The sequence below is a fragment of the Salvelinus alpinus genome, chromosome 8 (assembly GCF_045679555.1).
Source record: "Salvelinus alpinus chromosome 8, SLU_Salpinus.1, whole genome shotgun sequence".
Taxonomy (NCBI): Eukaryota; Metazoa; Chordata; class Actinopteri; order Salmoniformes; family Salmonidae; genus Salvelinus; species Salvelinus alpinus.
This window is the reverse complement of record NC_092093.1, coordinates 70258130-70281174: the sequence shown is the minus strand read 5'-3', so window position 1 is coordinate 70281174 and position 23045 is coordinate 70258130. Positions and strand designations below refer to the sequence as shown.

The 23045-nt window shown below is 42.7% G+C and overlaps 1 protein-coding gene across 5 annotated transcripts in view; it reads left to right on the top strand.

Moving 5' to 3' along the window:
• The window catches only part of sema5a (sema domain, seven thrombospondin repeats (type 1 and type 1-like), transmembrane domain (TM) and short cytoplasmic domain, (semaphorin) 5A), a 202594-nt gene that overhangs the window by 153559 nt on the left and 25990 nt on the right, over positions 1 to 23045 (top strand). For all 5 annotated transcript variants that reach the window (XR_011676583.1, XM_071414898.1, XM_071414900.1 and 2 more), the window contains one exon: positions 11208 to 11433. Coding sequence is in view for 4 of the 5 variants with exons in the window: in XM_071414898.1 (XP_071270999.1) it covers positions 11208 to 11433 (226 nt within the window). In the remaining variant the exon portion in view is untranslated. The remainder of the gene's footprint in view (positions 1 to 11207; positions 11434 to 23045) is intronic.

Below are 23045 nucleotides of genomic sequence, written 5' to 3'. Positions count from 1 at the left end.
TTTACAGTTGAAATGGATTAGTGAGTAGGGGTCAGAGAGAGTCACATGATAAGCAGTAACAGATGTGTAAGTGTGTGAGTGTCAGATGTACTGACTATAGACACTTTTATAAAGATAGCACCATGGTCTCTATATGGGTCAAATGATTAGAGAGTTACATCTTACAAATGTTTCACTGTGCACTGGCAACCCATTTCAGAGCTATATAAATATATACTGTTGCATTATAGCGTTCCATAGCAACCATATCTACTGTTGCATTCCATAGCAACCACATCAGGAGCTGGTAATGACGCATGACTAATGTAATATTGCTGGCAAGCTGAAAGTAGCAACTTACAACCCACAGCAAAGTAGTAACATATCTTATAATGTTCTGTGATTAACCTAACTAAGCACAGATAACCCTTTAACAACTGAGAGAGCTGACCTCCCATACCTTAACACTCTAACTGTAATGAAGCATGACTGATATCCCATAAAACAACTGAGAAAACGGCACGGCCACACACACATACACAGCAGCACTATCTTTTCACTACCCTGGTGGGTGTCTGTTCACACACACACTCTCTGAGTCCAACGATGTTGATGATGAAGAATGCTCCTGTTGTGGATGGGGGGTAGGGGTGGGTTAGCGCAATTGCCGCTTGTGCCACTTCATGTGGTTGTGGGGGCCGATGTAGGAGCTGAGAAACGTGTGTTGGGAGTCGGATGGCGTTGTCCCAGCTGCGCGTTGGTGTCTTTGGCTGCATCTCTCGCATCTCCTATGTAAGATGCTGTCTTCTAGGGTTTTCAGGCTAGAGGGATGGATGTTACAGTGCTTCAGCAGGTACTCTGACCTCCAGCAGAGCGCTTGTCTGCACTTAGCTGGCCTTAGAGAAATCGGCGGGGGAGGCAGTGTTCAGGCATCGGTCAACTTGGTGTTGGTGAGGATATCGTTATGGGGTACTCTGTTCTCCCAGGTTAGCCCTAAGATGCATTGTAGGCATCTGATTTGAAACTGTTTCCAAGATGTTTATGTGTTGCCTATATGGGGTCCAGGTTTCTGAGCCATAAAGCAGGTGGAGACACATTGTATACTGCCCCTTTGGTATGGGTCTTGAGGTTTCTGATGTGAAAGGCTTCCAAGATGTTTATGTGTTGCCTATATCGGGTCCAGGTCTCTCAGCCATAAAGCAGGTGGAGACACATTGTATACTGCCACTTTGGTATGGGTCTTGAGGTTTACATTTTCCAAAACCCTGGCCCCGAGTCGTCCGATGGAAGCAGAGACTTGATCATCTAGGGAGCATGCCAGAGAGAGGACAGCACCAAGGTAGGTGAAATAAGGTTCATCTTTGAGGAGAACACCACCAGTGATGAAAGAAGGGAGTGGGGGGGGAATGCAGATGAGAGTTGTGCACTTATTTCTGTCTTTTGGGTATTGTCTTGGAGGTCGACAGGTGGAGGAGACCGGGTTGAAGGTGCGTTGCATGGATTCTGGGGTATGAGCCAGACGTAAATTCAAAGATCTGTTTGGGTTCTGTTTTTTGTGTGGGCTTGAAGATGTTTCCATCCAGACGGTACTGTAGCTGGATTCCGCCGGTTGAGCCAAGGGAGTTGTTTGACAGGCTTGTAACTGCAGAAATGGAACATGTTAAACATTACCTGGAGCCAGAACACAGCCTTGCTTGACCCCAACCTCTACGCTAAAGGGCTCTGATTAATGCCCACCAAGCACCACTCTGGCGTGCATTCCTTAATGGAATTGTTTTAAGACACTCAGACACTTGGGAGGCAACTCAAGTTTGGTGAGCTGCTGCCAGAGCATCTCACGTTTGATGGTGTCAAAGGCTTTGATGAGGTTTATCAAAGCCATGTAGAGGTCTTGGTTTTGTTCCTGGCACTTTTCCTGCATTTGTTTGGCCACAAAAATCATGTCGGTGGTGCTCCTGCCTTTCCTGAAGCCGCGCTGTGATTCTGGGAGGATATTTTCAGATAGGTGCTACGCGAGTAGATAGCACATTATCCCTAAAATGGCCTTGGGCTCCCGAGTGGTGCAGTGCTTTAAGACACTGCATCTCAGTGCAAGAGGCATCACTGCAGTACCTGGTTCAAATCCAGGCTGCATCACATCCGGCCGTGATTGGGAATCCCATAGGGCGGCACACAATTGGCCCAGCTTTGTCCGGGTTTGGCCAGGGTAGGCCGTCATTGTAAATAAGAATTTGTTCTTAACTGACTTGCCTAGTTAAATAAAGGTTAAACAAAGGTTAAATAAAATAAAATAAAAAACCTTCACTGAAAGAAGGGAGATGCCTCTGCTGTTACCACAAGCTGCTTTGTCACCCTTCTTGTAGATGACTACAATATTGTCATCCTTCCATTCCTGTGGGATGGTTTCAGACAGCCAGATGGCTTTGATGAGGAGGTGGAATTTGGCACAAGAGGAGATATCCCCCTTGCTTCAGGATTTCAGCTGGGATGCCGTCTGGTACAACACTTTTCTTATCTTTTAGGATTTTAATCGCCTGGTGGACCTCAGAAAACTGTAGTGGGTTGTCGAGTTCATGAATGGTGGGGATGTGTGGGAGTGTGTACAGGATGAGCAGGTTTGTTGGGTTGGTGTGGTTAAGGAGGTTTCCAAAGTGCTCTACCCATCTCTCCGAGATCCTCTTGTGGTCTTGAAAAGTGTGTTTCCATGGGCAGACCTGACCGAAGTGATGACTTGTTTCTGCGGGCCGTAGAGGGCTTTAATGGCAGCATAGAACCCCTGGGTGTTGTTTTTGTCTGTTATACTTTTGATCTCATCAGATGTTTTGACCCTGGGAGAGGGAGGATTGGAAAGTGGGGGAGTCTGGGTTGGACAGGAGAGCTTTGTGGGCTTGGCGTTTGTTTTGTAGGAGTGTGTGAATGTCAGAAGCGTTCTCATCAATCCGGGAGGGTTGGGGGGAGTTTGGTGTAGAGGAGACGGCACAAGTGATGATGGTGGAAGGGTTTTTGAGGGCATTACTGTTGAGTCGCTTATTCAAGGCCTTCCTTGGGAGGCGTGGGCAAATCTCAATTCGGAGCTTGGACCTAATCAAGCGGTGGTCAGTTCAGCATGGGTCGGTTCACTTAGTACCTGCTTTTGGTTGCACTGACGGACGATAATGTAGTCTAGGACGTGCCAGTGTTTGGACCACACAAACAGACACACACACACTCCCAGCTGCAGCTGCCTTAACTCTGTCACCACTGTTCTGCCATTATCCCATTATTTTGGGGAATACCACTCCGGCCCTGAAGGCTTCCTTCCCAGAACCCCATTCCAAGACCCCATTCCTAGACGGAAACTGAGTATCTCCCGGTCTCCCTATCCGTGTGGTAAACCTCTCTGAACCTAATTTCAAGATGTGAACCCTGTCTGTGGTAGGTGAGGTGTGTTTCCAGTTTGGGGTTAGGGTTAGTAGCAGGGTGAGGAGGGGAGATGTAAGGAACTGTTTTTATCAGCGTTGGGCAGCGTTGTCTTGGAGACACGTGTGGCCACATAGTCATGGGTGAATAGGAAATACAGGAGGGGGCTGAGCACACACCCTTGTCTGGCCCCTGTGTTGAGGATCAGCGTAGTGGAGATGCTGTTGCTTACCTTCACCGCCCGTTACGAAGTCCAAGACCCAGTTGCACAGGGCGAGATTCAGACCCAGGGCCCCAAGCTTAATGATGAGCTTGGAAGGTACTATGGTGTTGAAGGCTGAGCTGTAGTCAATGAACAGCATTCTTACATAGGTATTCCTCTTGTCCAGATGGGATAGGGCAGTGTGCAGTGCTATGGCAATTGTGCCGTCCATGGATCTATTGGGATGGTATGCAAATTGAAGTGGGTCTAGGGTGTCAGGTAAGGTGGAGGTGATATGGTCCTTAACTAGCCTCTCAAAGCACTTCATGGTGACAGAAGTGAGTGCTACGGGGCGATAGTCATTTAGTCCAGTTATCTTTGCTTTCTTGGGTACAGGAACAATGGTGGATATCTTGAAGCAACTGTAATCAGATAGTCACCCATAGTTGTAATACATGTAAAGGCTACCAATAAGTGATGTTACTCACAACTCCTTTATCATTGCTCCCATTATGCCAGACGTAGACTACAAGTTGTAAAATCTTCCCAGATAAATCAACACATCCTTGCGTCTATTCTGCTATTTGTACCCACCATGCAAAGACGGAGAATGATGAGAATATTTATTTCAGCGCAGGAAAGGAAGCGTAAACCGGGAAGAGGTATGTTTTTATGAGCCATCTGTCCTCTCTCCCCAGGATACTAGAGGCTGCTATTAATGAAGACAGACAGGCAGACAGACAGACAGCAGTATGTCCCCCCCCCAACCCCCCCCCCCCCCCCCACACACACACACACACACACACACACACACACACACACACACACACACACACACACACACACACACACACACACACACACACACACACACACACACACACACACACTGCTTCTCTTCTCACAGCAGATATCATAGCTGTTCTGAGTTACAGTAAGCAGGCACCTGGGAGATGGATGGATAGTTAGCAGCAAGGCTGGCTGGGCTGGCTAACAGAACGGGTAGTGTCAGGAACCGCAGGGCCAGAGGTACACACACACCGTCACACATGTCTCTTAGTGCAGTGATATAAACACGACTGACTGTAATGATGTTAGGAGGCTCCAGAGACAAAGATCCCTATTACTCACCGTCAACACATACACACACACCCACAGTCATACACGCACGCACACACACACACACACACACACACACACACACACACACACACACACACACACACACACACACACACACACACACACACACACACACACACACACACACACACACACACACACACACACACACACACACACGTACAGACACATACACGTACCGTATGTCCCCCATCTGCCTCCCTTCACACACACCATCCAGACAGACACATTGATAAAACAATGGAGGAGAGGCTTAGGGGCAAGGGTTTAGGTAATGCTTTCACAAGCCACACGAATCGCCCCCTGACACCCCCCATCTCCCTCTGTCATCCCCCTCTCTCATCACCCTCTGTCGCACCTCTCCCGGCCCTCTGCTTTTAACACCTAGAAAAATAACCAGGAGAGTCTAGGATGGAGAATGAATGAGACAGGAGATGCCTGAGTCCATTACTCAACTGTAGGCCTACACACACACACACACACACACACACACACACACACACACACACACACACACACACACACACACACACACACACACACACACACACACACACACACACACACACACGCAGACACACACACACACACGCAGACACACACACACACACACACACACACACACACACACACACACACACACACACACACACACACACACACACACACACACACACACACACACACAAACACAGACACAGACACAGACACAGACACACACACACACACAGACACAGACACAGACACAGACACAGACAGACAGAGAGACTGGACAGAGACACACACACACTGTATGTGCTGGACAGAAAGCCCAAACAGATTGTGTGTCTGAAGCAGTAAAGAACATATCCAACATCCTTATACTCTCAGCCGAACGCTGAGCTGGCTGCGGTACGCATTATTCTATTAGCAGCCTCTGGGCAGCTGTCTGTTAGAGGGGTTGTGAATTATAATGTACCTCAGCACATCCCGTTCCCCTCCCCTTCTTTCCTCTGCTCTTGTCCTCTCCATAATGCATATGAATGGTCCCAGCAGGAATGAGCCACTAATTGAATCCAATTTAGCGTTCCACATGCCACTCTACACGTTCCGATGATTTCTGCTGCGTTTTCAGTTTCCCTTAATTTTTTCCGGAATAGAGGCGTTTGCGAGTGGAGCGATGTGTGACGGGGGTGTAGAGGAAGAAATACAGGCAATGATTCCTATTTTTTCATCACTAATGTCATTTTATTAGTGTGCCCGGCTCGCCCTAAAATCATCTGGTGTAAAATGTCATTACAATACGCAGGAGGACATTTGTCTGAACGTTTTAGGGGTAAATCAACATTTATTTGGGATATTTCCCACCTAGTGAACCTGTTTATTTCGTGGCCCTCGGTCCATTTCTAATACATTCTCACACACTCACACTCATTACAAATTCACACTGTTTGAGGACAACTCACAACAACAAACAGCCCCTTCCTGTTTACTGTTGCATGCTGGGTGTTGATTTTGTCATCCTTGGGGAGAGACTGAAAGAGGTTAAACGTGTCTTCCCCAGTCCTATATGGCTATTAATAGACTATGAAGAATAAATTATCATTCCAGACTGGGCCCGTTGGCTCATCTTTGACTAGGTTTATTGGATCATGTTAAATATTGGCGAGCCATTGCTGAGAAGGAGGAGGTTCTATTGAAGACAGAGGCTGTTTGTTATGGCTGGGGCTGGGCCAGGTCCTCCTGATGCTTGATGGTGTTTAATATTAATGTGTGACAGGCTGATGATTACTAATCTAGACAGTGTGAAGTCAGAAAGGCGACGGGGATGACACTCTCATTCATCATCTCCCTAACGTAACCCAATCTGGATCCTCCTACTGTCTTTAACCTTGGACTCCTGTTCCTGGGCCCACGCTGGGGGAGAGGGAGAGAGATGGAGAGAGAGGGCGAGAGATATAGAGGCAAAGATATATATATATATAGAGAGAGAGAGAGAGAGAGAGAGAGAGAGAGAGAGAGAGAGAGAGAGAGAGAGAGAGAGAGAGAGAGAGAGAGAGAGAGAGAGAGAGAGAGAGAGAGAGAGAGAGAGAGAGAGAGAGAGAGAGAGCGAGAGCGAGAGCGAGAGCGAGAGAGAGAGAGAGAGAGAGAGATATAGATGAAGATAAGAGGAGGGAGGGAGGGAGATGGAAATATGCAGTGTTCCAGCCCCTCTGTCCAACCCCAGAATCACTGTGACAACCTGATGGATGAACAAAAGAGACTTTTATCTTATTTGGTCAAGGTCTGGCAGTCACTCAACTCAAGGCCTCACTCAACATGAATAAGTAAGGAACTGGGAGAATGGCTGTTATATCAACTTCCACCCTCTAAACGACGCTGAGACGAAGACGATGGTGTAGTTTAGTCCCCCGGTATCACTGCATCACCTTATCACTCCCTCCCACCTCTGCTCTCCTCTCGTTTTTATTCATCTGACTTGTCATTATAAGCAGGTGCCGCTTGGATCGTTAGACATACTGAGGCTGCATGCACATCGGTATGTCATCACCACTAACAGTGCCCTGGAAAGCATGTATTTATGACTGCCTGGGAGAAGGACCGGAGAGCGTGAGGGAAAGGAGAAATGAAAGGAGAGGGGGAAAACGGAGGAGAAAGCATGCAACAATGGTTTTCTATTAGACAGAGACACATTAGATAGTTCGACAACAAGGATGGAAAGGGGCCTTGTTGTGTGGGTCTGGGGTTTTCACTTTAACTATTGTAACAAACAGCCAGAGAGGAAGGCAGAGACCGACATCTCTCCTTTTGCAGGTGGAGTGAACGTCAAATGGAAATGTCACTCAAAGTTATGTATCATGTTTTTCCCATTATCATACCCTCACATGTCCACCCTCCTTCTTTTCCCCCACCATCCTTCCCTTCATCCATCCTTTTTCACTTCCCCACCTCCCTCCCCCTCTGTTATAAATCACATCTGATCAATGACCTTTTCTGCCTGTTTGCCACTTGCCATGTTCAGCACGTGGGTCTAATGGGACTGTTTCATAGTTCATATGTGATACCTGCTGCCCGTCAGCAGAAATGATGCTTGGCACAAACACCACGGGGTAAAGTCATCGTAGAATGTTAATGTGCATTCATCTAGTTCTAAATCTATGAGTTTTGCTCTTTCCTCTCTGTTCTCCACGGGAATATCAAATTCAAATTCAGATTGTTTTATTGGCATGAAAGACAATTTGTAGATATTGCCAAAGCAGTATTGTGGTACAGCATTGCAGTAAATACAGTACAATTCTATAAGGATTATGAAATACAGTTAATTTCAGTAGTAATAATACTAGTACATATAATCATGTATTCAGGTACAACACTACTGTGGTTGTATTGTGTAATCTTTGGTCAAAACATTTAATTACATAAAAATAAAATTATAAAAAACAAAAAAGAAAGGTTGTCTAATAAATAAACAACAATGTGTACATGGATGAACGTTCCACTATGTATTACTAGTAAGTTATTTACAATGTAAATACTTCAGCAAATTAATGTTCATGGGATATCCCTTAGCCTATGGCAATCATATACTGTAGATATCTGGCAGTAATATTTGTGGTTTCTCCCTCACCCAGAATAATTCCCAGCTTTATGTAATTAGTAAATGCACAGAAGATGGGAATTGATTGAGATATTTATCTCTTTAAAAATATGATCTTATTTGGGAGTATTTCTCACAGTAGAGGAAAAAGTGCATCTCTGTCTCTACCTCCCCTGTCGTGCAGTGACCACATAGACGCTCCTCTTTGCGTAGCCATGTCTTTTTGTGATTCCCTTTTCTATAGCCAATTGGTGGTCACTGTGCCTGTACTTGGTCAGGATCAGTCTCTGTTTTGTATCTCTGACAGAGTGCACTCTTAGAAAAAAAGGTGCAATCTAGAATAGGGCTGTGGCGGTCACAAAATTTTGTCAGCCGGTGATTGTCAAGCAAATAACTGTCGGTCTCACGGTAATTTACCGTTAATTAATATTAACACATTTAGCATCTCCTGGCTTCCACACAAGTCACTGATGCAGACCTTTGGAACATATAACATCTAATAAATCCATGTAATATAGCCTACACCTTCACAATAAATCCATTATTTATTTTAGACAGGTCTAAAGAAGCATGATTAGAAAATGTAGTCTATTTCAGAAGAACAGAATAGCATACTCTGAGTTGTCCTTATCTTAGGTCCTGATCTGGCTATGCCAAATGGCTGTGGACTATACTAGTTCATTTAGCAGACAAGATTTGCTTAGAATTCCGTGGCATTATTTTATTGTATGAAGAATACAATTAAACAAAGCTGAATAAAATATAAATATTTTCTCCAAACGATTTGAGGGAGTGCGCTCATGAGGTTAACAAAGAATGATCTACTCCTATATGCTTCATTTAGACTTATTAATGTAACTTTAGTTGTTCTACAAACGTTGGACTATATGTTTTGATTTTTAATACATTGTAAGGCTGCATGATTCGACTCTAATGATGATTTTGAAAAAAGACTAATGATGATTTTGAAAAAAAGCATGAGCTTTTCTTTGTTTTTTCTGCAGGCTGTACACACGTCTTTAGTCTCTCATTCACAATTTGACAAGCACTTGAAATTGCCTCGAATTTCACGGCAGCATCCCTTTTGTGGCTGTAACGTGTCCTAAAAAAAGTCGTGCATTTTGCGGCCAGTGGCCGTTGTGTCCTTCTCCCATCACATGATCGGGTCTTTCTCACAGGCTACAAGTGAAGACACACATCGGGGACGCAACTGCACGTGTCCTTATCCAATTCCGAGGTGCATATTGAAGATATTGGAAGAACTGTCCACATTTCCTTTGTCAGCCGTCAAGATGAGTAGGCCTAATGGACAGCAAAAGCACTAGCCTATGTCAATCTACTATCCCCCATAGTACAAAAGTTGACCACGGCTCTCGACCTTCGCCTCTCCCGAGTCCGTACGGGAGTTGCAGCGGGTAAAAAAAATAAAAAAAGGTGTAATTTAAAAAATAAAAAATAACATATCGGCCTATGGGCTAGGCTACAAGACGTGTGCGACTATGATTAGAAAAAGTTGCAAAAAAAAGTAAATTCCTTATGCTGGTATATAATTCACAAGTGATAGGCTAATATTGTCACCCATCAGACTATTCTTGATTTAATCTTGTCTTTACATATACTAAATAATATATGTGTGAAATTTGTTTTGATTTAGAATGGACCATTATCATGCACCTGTCTCAAAACAGGGTCTGAGGGAAAAAATACATGTCATCTATGCACTTAAATAGCGAATGGAGGAAGCTTTTCCCCTGGTTGATTTTCATGCCAGCCAGGTAGGCTATACTCCTGTTGTAAAGATAAACAATGTGCTTAATATTAGGAAAGTTGAGAAATTAATATAGTAGGCCTAGCCTATAGAAAGCTGATGGGATCCTCCTCTTTTTAGTAGAAGCCATCACTCTGTTTTCTTGCGCAATTGCATAGCCTATAGAAATGTTGCGCAACATGAGCTCATGGGTTCTAATGAAGTGTTAGAGGGACAATAGAGTGCTGAGTACCAGGCAGTTAGCAAGTTTGTTAGGCTACTAATGACCATCAGCAGCATCAGAGCTTGGAGAAGCCTAATTATAGTGGCTAAAACAGTCACATTGAATGTGACTACCTTCATGACTCGTGATCGCCGTTTTGGCGGTAATACGGATACCGCAACAGCCCTAATCTAGAACCTAAAAGGGTTCTTCGGCTGTCCCCATAGAATTACCCTTTGAAGAACCCTTGTTGGTTCCAAGTGGAACCCTTTTGGTTCCAGGTAGAAGCCTTTTGGGTTCCCTATAAAATACTTTGCACAGGGGGTTCTACGTTGATCCCAAAAGGGTTCTTCCTGGAACCAAAAAGGGTTCTCCTATGGGGACAGCCAAAGATGTTTCTTTGGAACCCTTTTTTTCTAAGAGTGTAGAGATATTCTGCCAATGTGTATTATCTTTTGAGGGCCAAATAGTAATTTAGTTTATTCTGTGTTTTGTTTCATTTACCCAATTTGTCAAATAGGAGGTTTTAATTTCTGTAAAAAAATTATTATGTTTGGATATTAGGGCTGTTTAGTGTTTTTAACAGTTGACATAGGGGACTCTTTTCAAGGTTCAGCTCTTGGGTTTCCAGTGCTTTGAATTGTAAGGATGTTTTGGGGCTTAATTTCAAATGGTGCCAAAATGTTTTAACTTTAGCCCGTGACTGAAAACACTTCATTGGATTAAGATAACACTACTGAGAGACAGAGAGTGAGAGAGAGAGTGAAATAATTATTAGAATGGATATTCTCATTCAAAGCGATTGATATCAAACCAATAACATTTGATTTGATATCAAACGCTTTGAATGAGAATATCCATTCTAATAATTATAATTCTATGTCTGTCCGTCTGTCTCTCTCCCTCTCTCTCCCTCCCCCTCTCTCACTCTCTCCAGGAGTACCAGTCGTGTAACACCCTCCCTTGTCCAGACCTGAAGAAGACCACCCCTTGGACCCCCTGGACGCCGGTCAACATCTCGGACAACGGCGGTCACTATGAGCAGCGGTTCCGGTACACCTGTAAGGCCCGCGTCCCGGACCCTGCCCTGCTAGAGGTGGGCCGACAGAGGATAGAGATGAGGTACTGCTCCAGTGATGGCTCCACTGGATGCTCTACTGACGGTGAGTGGAACAGTTCATAGTTAACAGAATAAATAAATGGGTCAGGTGGTGACGGTACTCCCAGCTGACACTAGTTCTTCAACTGAACCTGCACACTCTTTTACTTCTCTCTGACTACTCTCTCTACCCTCACTTCACCTCCAGTCTGTACTCTCTCACTCACTATCTCTCCATTTATCGCTCTCCCTCTTCATCCTTCTCTCTGTCCCTCTAGGCATGTTAGTCGGCTTTCACTCTCACTCTCACTCTCTCTCTCTCTCTCTCTCTCTCTCTCTCTCTCTCTCTCTCTCTCTCTCTCTCTCGCTCTCTCTCTCTCAGTGTCTCTTAGTAGTGTTATCTTAATCGGCTGAAGTGTTTTCAGTCCCAGGCTGATTCCTTCAGCGCTTCCAAACGTCAAACGTGTTAATGAACTTCCACAATGAAAATCCACAGAGCTACTTAACAGTTTGGGGCTGCTAATTTTAGCATCCTCGCATCAGCGCCATTATAGATCCAACTCCCCACTCTCTCTCCCTCTCACTTCTCCCTGACACAAGCACCATTGTGGCTCCAATTCCCCAGGTTCTCACTCTCATTCGCCTCGGCTGATACCACAGAGTCTGACTCTTCCATCTCAGATTAGAGAGTCGTAAACACCAACAGGCTGCTAATTGACATGTTGTTGATGTTGTTTAGGAGGGGTCCAACCATTAAAGGGAGAGAGGGAAGAAAAGAAGGAGGGAGGGAAAGGGAGGGAGGGCGGGACAGCAGAGCAATATAGTGGCTTGGGTTACAGATGTACCAGTTAAAGTTTGTTTATTGAGTTGCTCGCAGCCCCATTGGGAGGAGGATCTCTTTTTAAAGCTTTAGCGCTTTGCACACACACACACTCGCACACACACTCGCACACACACTCGCATACACACTCGCACACACACTCGCATACACACTCGCACACATACCGCAAGTTCATCAATGGGTGGGCACCGGAAAGAAAGTTAAGACTTACTAACTTTAGTCTCTCTCTCTCTTTACTCTGATTGCCTTTTGAAGTTAATGACTGTGGCGGTTTAAATGAACTAACATGGTGGCGGTGTTAACGTTGATTCACAGCCTCATGAGAAGCAACAGACAGACGTCTAAAAGGTTTTATGAACAAAGAGCCATGTGTTAATGGTCTGTCATTGTTCTAATTTAAAAGTGGAGGTGAGGCGACAACATGTGATTCAGTCAAGCAGAATAGTCTTTGCTTTCTGAACGCATTCAGTGTAAATGAAGAATCCATAGAATCTAACCACTTCTGGGAAAATTGGAAAACTCTAAACAAACAACACGAAGAGTTATCTATCCAAAATGGAGATGTATGGATAAACCACCTCTCCAATCGTTTTGGCTCTATAACAAAGAACAAACAGCAAAAACATATACATGATCAAATACAAATCTTAGAATCAACTATTAAAGACTACCAGAACCCACTGGATTCTCCAATTACATTGAATGAACTACAGGACAAAATACAAACCCTCCAACCCAAAAAGGCCTGTGGAATTGATGGTATCTTAAATAAAATTATAAAATATACAGACCTCAAACTCCAATTGGTTATACTTAAACATCATCCTCAGCTCTGGCATATTTCCCAATATTTGGAAACAAGGACTGATCACCCCAATCTACAAAAGTGGAGACAAATTTGACCCCATTAACTACCGTGGGATATGTGTCAACAGCAACCTTGGGAAAATCCTCTGCATTATCATTAACAGCAGACTTTTACATTTCCTCAGCGAAAACAATGTACTGAGCAAATGTCAAATTGGCTTTTTTCCAAATTACCGTACGTCAGACCACGTATTCACGTATTCACCCTGCACACCCTAATTGACAAACAAACAAACCAAAACAAAGGCAAAGTCTTCTCATGCTTTGCTTATTTCAAAAAAGCTTTTGACTCAATTTGGCATGAGGGCATGCTATACAAATTGATGGAAAGTGGTGTTGGTGGAAAAACATACAACATTATAAAATGTATGTACACGAACAATAAGTGTGCAGTTAAAATTGGCAAAAAACACACACATTTCTTTCCACAGGGCTGGGGTTTGAGACAGGAATGCAGCTAAAGCCCCAACCTCTTCAACATATATTGACGAGGGCACTAGAACAGTCTGCAGCAGCCGGCCTCACCCAACTAGAATCTGAAGTCAAATGTCTACAGTTTGCTGATGATCTGGTGCTTCTGTCCCCAACCAAGGAGGGCCTACAGCAGCACCTAGATATTCTGCACAGATTCTGTCAGACTTGGGCCCTGACAGTAAATCTCAGTAAGACAAAAATAATGGTGTTCCAAAAAAGGTCCAGTTGCCAGGACCACAAATACAAATTCCATCTAGACACCGTTCCCCTAGAGCACACAAAAAACTATACATACCTCGACCTAAACATCAGCGCCACAGGTAACTTCCACAAAGCTGTGATTGATCTGAGAGACAAGGCAAGAAGGGCCTTGTATATCATCAAAAGGAACATAATATTTGACATACCAATTAGGATCTGGCTAAAAATACTTGAATCAGTTATAGAACCCATTGCCCTTTATGGTTGTGAGGTCAGGGGTCCGGTCACCAACCAAGAATTCACAAAATGGGACAAATACTGAATTGAGACTCTGCATTCTGCAAAAATATCTTCTGTGTACAATGTAAACACCAAATAATGCATGCAGAGCAGAATTAGGCCGATACGCTCTAATTTTCAAAATCTAGAAAAGCGCTGTTAAATTCTACAACCACCTAAAAGGAAACGATTCCCAAACCTTCCATAACAAAGCCATCACCTACAGAGAGATGAACCTGGAGAAGAGCCCCGAAGCAAGCTGGCCCTGGGGCTGTTCACAAACACAAACAGACCCCACAGATCCCCAGGACAGCAACACAATTAGACCCAACCAAATCTTGAGAAAACAAGAAGATAATTACTTGACACATTGGAAAGAATTTACAAAAAAACAGAGAGTGCACAGTGGCAGAATACCTGACCCAAATTTAAGGAAATCTTTGACTATGTACAGACTCAGTGAGCATGGCCTTGCTATTGAGAAAGGCTGCCGAAGCCTGTCTTCTCTTGAGAGCCAGGTCTAACTATATGCACACTGCCCACAAAATGAGGTGGAAACTGAGCTGCACTTCCTAACCTCCTGCCAAATGTATGACCATTTTAGAGACACATATTTCCTTCAGATTACATAGACCCACAAAGAATTCCAAAACAAATGTCATTTTGATATACCACAGAGTGCAATCACAGCAGCAAGATTTGTGACTGGTTGCCACAAGAAAAGTTCAACCAGTGGGGGAGGGAGAGAGGGAGAGAGGGGGAGAGGGGGAGAGTTACAAAAGGAGAGAGAGAGAGAGTTACAAAAGGAGGGTGAGAGAGAGACAAAAGGATGGTGAGGGAGTTACAAAAGGAGGGTGAGAGTGTTACAAAAGGAGGGTGAGAGAGTTACAAAAGGATGGTGAGAGAGTTACAAAAGGAGGGTGAGAGAGTTACAAAAGGAGGGTGAGAGAGAGACAAAAGGAGGGTGAGAGAGAGACAAAAGGAGGGTGACAGATTCAGTGCTTTGGCAGTGAGGAGGATGGATTCAATGACCCACTTCCTCATTATCACACTCCACATCCATCCATCCAAAGAGTGCACAGTGTGTGTGACAGATAGTGTGTGTGTGTGTGCATGTCCATACGTCGCCCGATCATCCCAATGACATATTCCTTTTGACCCAGGGTCAGTAGTTATCACACAAGGAGGCCGTCCTGAAGTAATCACCTCCATACTGAAGCTGTGTATTGATGTCTGCCACGGTGTGTGTGTGATGAAGCCACAAAGCCAAAGATCCCTCAGTCCCCCTCTATCCTCCAGAGATGATGAGAGCCCAGTGGGAATGGACCGTACTGTCACCCAATGAAGATTTACAGTTAGCAGCGGGCTATTCGCTATCGATTTGAGTCCACACGCACACACAAACACATCCTAGACGGTTATAAGAGGACGGTGATAAAGCAGGCTGATAAAGTGTGTGCGTGTGTGCGTGTGTGTGTGCCTACATTTGTGCATTTAATGTGTCTTCTGAAATACAGAAGTATCTAGACATGATCACAGTAGATAGTAAACCTCAGAGACAGATAGCGTGTCGCCATACGTAGCCAGAGACTGAGACTGTGATTTATACTCCAATGAAACACATGACACATTATCACACACATAAAACTAGTGGTTGGAAAGAAGAAACTCCAGTAGTCATGAATAAAGACTGCTACACACACGCACCACGTCTACCTACACGTATAACTATATCATTATAAGATCAGGATGTTTACCTGTGACAAGTCCAGGAAAAACTCTGGCCTCTATCTATACATTATACTGTATACTGTACTAACAGGCCTAGAGGGACAGAGAGAAGGATTGAGAGGGAGGGAGATAAATGGAGAGATGGTGAACAGGAGAGAATTAACTGGAGATGAAGTGAGGGTGGAGAGAGTAGAGGGAGTCCTGTCCGGAAGGTGTGCTTATCAAGCTGCCTTATACTGCAGAAACAGGAGCTTGTTCGGGACAAGGCTTACTGGCTTCTGCCCTATGGGCCGTTGTGGCTCGGACAAGGCTTACTGGCTCCTGCCCTATGGGTCTTTCTTGCTCGGACAAGGCTCACTGGCTCTTACCCTATGGGCCGTTTTGGCTCCGGCAAGGCTTACTTACTGTACACAGGGTTGGGGAGTAACGAATTACATGACTTACTGTTTATTAACTATGCATAGTCACTTTACCCCTACCTACATCTACAAATTACCTCAACTAACCTGTACCCCCTGTATATAGCCTCATTATTGTTATTTTATTGTTACTTTTTTTATTTGTATATTTTTTGTTTATTTAGTAAATATTTTTTTAACTGTATTTTCTTAACTGTATTGTTGGTTAAGAGCTTGTAAGTAAGCATTTCACGGTAAGGTAAATTCCTGTCGGCGCATGTGACAAATACAATTTTATTTTATTTGATGTAATCTGTTACATGTAACTGATTACAAATAAAATGTAACTTTAATCCATTGCATTACCGGCTAAAATATTGTAATCAGAATACAGATACTTCAGAAAAACTAGATGATTACTTCTAGAGTTACTTTTAAATTCAGAAAGGATTTTTGCGAAAAACAATACTTTATTACACTGTTCCGTTTTCTCAATGACATTCAAATCAACATTGAAAAAAGGCACAAGTTTAAGTTTGTTCCATCTGAGCGGGTCTGACCACAAGTCAGAGACCACTATTGTATGTAGCTGAGGAATGCTAAACTCCGTCCTCTTATATCAAGGCAGAGTTTAGTTTTGATAACTAGTTGCGCGATTTGCAAGCAACAAAATTGAGTAACCGTCAGTCGATACTTGTAAAAATGCAGGAAAAAGTCTGTGATAGTATTCGATAAAACTTTTTAGTAAAAGTATGAATTTCAGCACCCCGCGGAAAGACCGCAGATTTACAAGACAAACATAGGTACAGGTAAGCATTTTAAGAATTACAATTTTTACAAGTATCGACTGATGGTGACTCAATGTTGTTGCTAGCAAATCAAGCGACCAGTTACCAAAACTCAAATCCGCCTCGATATAAGAGAACAGAGTTGCGGGTTCCTCAGCTAACCACTATGATGACACACTAAATGCGTTTGATGGATTGCGGAAAAAGAGCAGTAATATGTTTTGTAGGCTACAGTGCAAGCTAAATTATGTCTTCCAATGGTGCGACTGCTGTCAGCATTAAATATTATACAACCAATTTGAAAAAACGCTTGGAGGTAAGGATGCCAGCAGTGGTGTAGCCTACGGGCGATACGGATATAATTTAGTCCTATTATTGATATCTACATAGGAATGATGTGAATCACACTGCTGATCTCTCAATTATTTGCACCTTATGGATTGTGGTTGTTATGGATGGCTGTTGACAAATGCATAGTTGTATTTTAACCCAATAATTGTTAAATTGAATAAGTGTAGGCTAAGCTGCCGATCAATCATTGTTTAAGCGATCCGTGGACAGCAGTTGAAAAATGTGCTCTTGCAACAGATAAGCGTTTGAGGGAGTTCCTCCCTTGTAAATTCTTCCGTGGTATTGTGCTCCACACATACTGTCAAAAAACGAGTTTCATTTAAGAAGACCCCAAGTAGGGCTTTAATTTCTTAATCTAATTCATGCCAATTTTTTTAAAGTCTGAAGGCCATGACACATGCCTGAACTCGCACACTTTTGATAGACTTCAACAGCTGCAAATGATTGAGATATCAAAGTGTCACCCATAGAGATCCTATTAAATTAACAAAGTATTCTAATTCCTAATTCTATAGTGTCACCAACAAAAACGCAAACAATAGGCTTATAGCAAATTCAATTAATTTTTCACATCACAAAAATTGCCTTTTTCAGCGATGACATTCTATGAGAGCAGCATTTTTTTCAACCATATTTTGAAGCAATGAGTCCAATCATTCCACCATGACTAAAACATAACTAACCCAGAACCATGTATTTAGAAATATAAATAATATTGTATGTCTCTGGGGTAGACTAAGAAGTCCTTTGTTTTTTGGGTTACGTTCAGGTAAAACAATTTGACTCATCTATATTTCCAAGTCCTATTCTTAAAGATCAAGGGGTATTTACAGTGCCTTCAGAAAGTATTCACACCCCTTGAATTTTTCCACATTTTGTTGTGTTACAGCCTGAATTTAAAATGGTTTCAATAAAACAAATATCACTGGCCTACACACAATACCCCATAATGTCAAAGTGGAATTATGTTTTAGAAATTTTAACAAATTAATCAAAAAGGAAAATTTGAAATGTCTTAAGTATAGGTCAATAAGTATTCAACCCCTTTGTTATGGCAAGCCGAAATAAGTTAATAATTTGCTTAACAAGTCACATAATAAGTTGCATGGACTCACTCTGTGTGCAATAATAGTGTTTAACATGATTTTGGAATGACTACCTCATCTCTGTACCCTACACATACAATTATCTGTAAGGTCCCTCAGTCAAGCAGTGAATTTCTAACACAGATTCAACCACAAAGACCATCGACGTTTTCTAATGCCTCTCTACTATTGGTAGATTGGTAAAAAATAAAAATAAAGCAGACATTGAATATCCCTTTGAGCATGGTGAAGTTATTAATTACATTTTGAATGGTGTATCAACACACCCAGTCACTACAAAGATACAGGCGTCCTTCCTAACTCAGTTGCCCGAGAGGAAGGAAACCACTCAGGGATTTCACCATGAGGCCAATGGTGACTTTTAAACAGTTACAGAGTTTAAATTGTCTGTGATAGGAGAAACTGAGGATGGATCAACAACATTGGGACACTGGGAGATGAATTCACCTTTCAGCAGGACAATAATCTAAAAGACTTGGCCAAATCTACACTGGAGTTGCTTACCAAGAAGACAGTGAATGTTCCTTAGTGGCCGAGTTACAGTGTTGACTTAAATCTACTTGAAAATCTATGGTAAGACCTGAAAATGGTTGTTTAGCACTGATCAACAACCAATAGACAGAGCTTGAAGAATGTTGAAAAGAATAATGGGTAAATGTAGCACAATCCAGGGGTTGAAAGCTCTTAGAGACTTAACCAGAAAGACTCACAGCTGTAATCGCTGCCAAATGTGATTCTAACATGTATTGACTCAGGAGGTTGAATACTTTTCCAATCAAGATATATTAGTGTTTAATTCTTTTTTTTTATTCTCCAAAGAGTATTTTGTGTAGATCGTTGACAAAAAATGACAATTACAAACATTTTAATTCCACTTTGTAACACAACAAAATGTGGAAAAACTCAAGAGGCGTGAATACTTTCTAAAGGGACTGTAATTAATTGTAAGGACTGGAAATCTGATAGACTTTGATTTTTAATGTAAAACTATAGCCTAATCATTTTATTATCTGTATTGAAGTAGAAAGCAATGGGTTAGAAGCCTACATAACCCATAAAGTAAAATGCAGCATCCGTTTATGGCCAGCTATGTAAACTCTAACATTGATTTATGTTGCAATAATGTCGCTTCATTTGTTAATATATATTTTTGTTTTCTTCAAATGCCCCTTAAAGGGAAAGTTATCTGAAAGTAACTGAAAGTAATGAGATTACATTACTGAGTTTGGGTAATCCAAATGTTAAGTGATTGATAAAGAATGTGGGCAGCTAACAAGTAACTGTAACTGATTACATTAAGAAAGTAACCGACCCAACACTGTGTATTCATATGATATGACTGTGAGAGACCACTCATGCAAACTGTTCCAACTTCTCTTTTGGAGATGAGCTGCCCTTTAATATGCAGGTGACTCCCTGGCAGGGAGCGAATCCCTCCCTATCTATTTTATCAGGCCTTTTGAGGTGTGGGCCTCCCTCCCTTTTTTCTGAATGTCATCATGTTTGTCATGGAAGGATCAGAGGGATCAGGGCTATTAGAAATGACTGACATTTGGCGTTTTCAGCTCCATTTGAAGAAACATATTTTAAACCAGAGTCCCAACTACATCATGGCGATACGGAAGGCTAGATCAATTTTCTCTGGAAATAATTGAAAATATTACATATTAGGAGGTTTCATCTCTTGTTTCTATCTATCTAAATTAGATGGAATAGATAAAGCGTATAAGATTAAGCCAAGCAATCCATATGTGGTTTCTTAGGCATACTGAGGCGTTTTGTACCAGCGATCAAGACTTAATGGTTATCAGTTACTAACTTAAGATATGAATTGATTACTAGATATTTCTCATTGCATCTACTCAGTGATTTTTAATGTAATGTGTTAGCCTTTCTTGTTGCTGTGTAATTATATTCATTATATGAATCGTATACTATATCAGTTTTCAGTTGCTGTATTGTAACGATTCTCGTGGGCTGAAGGAAGAGTGGACCAAGGTGCAGCGTTTAAAGTGTTCATAATTTAATCCAAATCGAACAAAAACAACAAACAGGAGAACGAAAGCGAAACAGTCCTGTCTGGTGCAGATACAAAAACAGAAAACAACTACCCATAAAACACAGGTGGGAAAAGGCTACCTAAGTATGGTTCTCAATCAGAGACAACGATAGACAGCTGCCTCTGATTGAGAACCACACCCGGCCAAACACATAGAAATAGACAACATAGAACAAAAACATAGAATGCCCACCCCAACTCACGCACTGACCAACCAAAATAGAGACATAGAAAGGATCTCTAAGGTCAGGGCGTGACATGTATTCAACACAATCGACACAAAGATCCATGCAATCCATCACACATTTTTGATATAACTGTTTTATTCTGTGCTTATATACAGTACATGTGGACACCTGCTTGTCGAATATCTCATTACAAAATCATCTGCATTAATATGGAGTTGGTTCCCCCTTTGCTGCTATAACAGCCTCCACTCTTCTGGAAAGGCTTTCCACTAGATGTTGGAACATTACTGTGTGGACTTGCTTCCAGTCAGCCACAAGAGCATTGGTGAGGTCGGACACTGATGTTGGTCGATTAGGACTGGCTCGCAGTTGGCGTTCCAATTCAATTCAAATAAAATAAAATTGTATTTGTCACATGTGCCGAATACAACAGGTGTAGTAGACCTTACAGTGAAATTCTTACTTACAACCCCTTAACCAGCAATGCAGTTTTAAGAAAAATACCTAAAAAAATTAAGAAATGAAAGTAACAAATAATTAAAGAGCAGCAGTAAAATAACAATAGTGAGGCTATATACCGTCTTTCGGATGGGACGTAAAACCGGTGTCCTGACTCTCTGTGGTCACTAAAGATCCCGGTGTTGTGGCTAAATTCCCAATCTGGCCTTCATACCATCATTGCCACCTACTCATCCCCAGTTTACAATTGGCTCTTTTATCCCCCCTCCTCTCCCATGTAACTATTTCCCAGGTCGTTGTTGTAAATGAGAATGCGTTCTAAGTTAACTTACCTGGTAAAATAAGGGTAAAATATATATATTTTTAAATAAAATAAATACAGGGGGTACCAGTACAGAGTCAATGTACGGGGGCACCGGTAGGTTGAGGTAATTTAGGTAATATGTACATGTAGGTGGAGTTATTGAAGTGACTATGCATAGATAATAACAGAGAGTAGCAGTGGTGTAAAGAGGGGGAGAGGCGCAGTGCAAATAGTCTGGGAAGCAATTTAATTAGATGTTCAGGAGTCTTATGGCTTGGGGGTAGAAGCTGTTTAGAAGCCTCTTGGACCTAGACTTGGCGCTCCGGTACCGCTTGCCATGCGGTAGCAGAGATAACAGTCTATGACTAGGGTGGCTGGAGTCTTTGACAATTTTTAGGGCCTTCCTCTGACACCACCTGGTATAGAGGTTCTGGGTGGCAGGAAGCTTGGCCACAGTGATGTACTGGGCCGTACGCATTACCCTCTGTAGTGCCTTGCGGTTGGAGGCTGAGCAGTTGCCATACCAGGCAGTTATGCAACCAGTCAGGATGCTCTCAGTGGTGCAGCTGTAGAACCTTTTGAGGATATTTTATTTTTTTATCACGTTTCAGGTAAGACCCAAATGCAGACTGTGTCGAAGTAAGAATGTTTATTACAGAAACAGGGGCAGGCAAACGACAGGTCAAGGCAGGCAGGGGTTGATGATCCAGGGTAGTGGGGCAAAGCAGACTCAGGATCAGGGCGGGCAGAAAAGGTCAAACTCTTGAAAAACAGGAACAATAAAGAGACAGGAACAGAGGGAAAAACGCTGGTAGGCTTGACGAAACGAAACGAACTGGCAACAGACAAACAGAGAACACAGGTATAAATACACAGGGGATAATGTGGAAGATGGGCGACACATGGAGGGGGGTGGAGACAGGCACAAAGACAGGTGAAACAGATCAGGGCGTGACAATTGAATTTATTTAACCTTTATTTAACCAGGTAGGCTAGTTGAGAACAAGTTATCATTTACAACTGCGACCTGGCCAAGATAAAGCAAAGCAGTTCGACACATACAACAACAGAGTTACACATGGAATAAACAAACATACAGTCAATAATACAGTAGAAAAAGTCTATATACAGTGTGTGCAAATGAGGTAGGATACGCAAGGTAAGGCAATAAATAGGCCATGGTGGCGAAGTGATTACAATATAGCAATTAAATACTGGAATGGTAGATGTGCAGAAGATGAATGAGCAAGTAGAGATACTGGGGTGCAAAGGAGCAAGATAAATAAATAAATACAGTATGAGGATGCGGTAGTTGGATGGGCTTTTTACAGATGGGCTATGTACAGGTGCAGTGATCTGTGAGCTGCTCTGACAGCCGATGCTTCAAGCTAGTGAGGGAGATATGCGGAGGGAGATATGCGGTCCAGCCAAGTGTTGGCTGGAGGGGTGTAAAGCTCGCGACCATTGGACTCTGGAAACATGTTCTCTGAAGTGATGAATCACCTTTGGGGAGAACCAGAAGCCATGGAGCTAAAAGTTAGTGCTACCGCTTTCAAGGAGCGGGACTCTAACCCGGAAGCTTATAAGAAATACCTCATATTTCCTTCGACAAACCATCAAACAGGCAAAG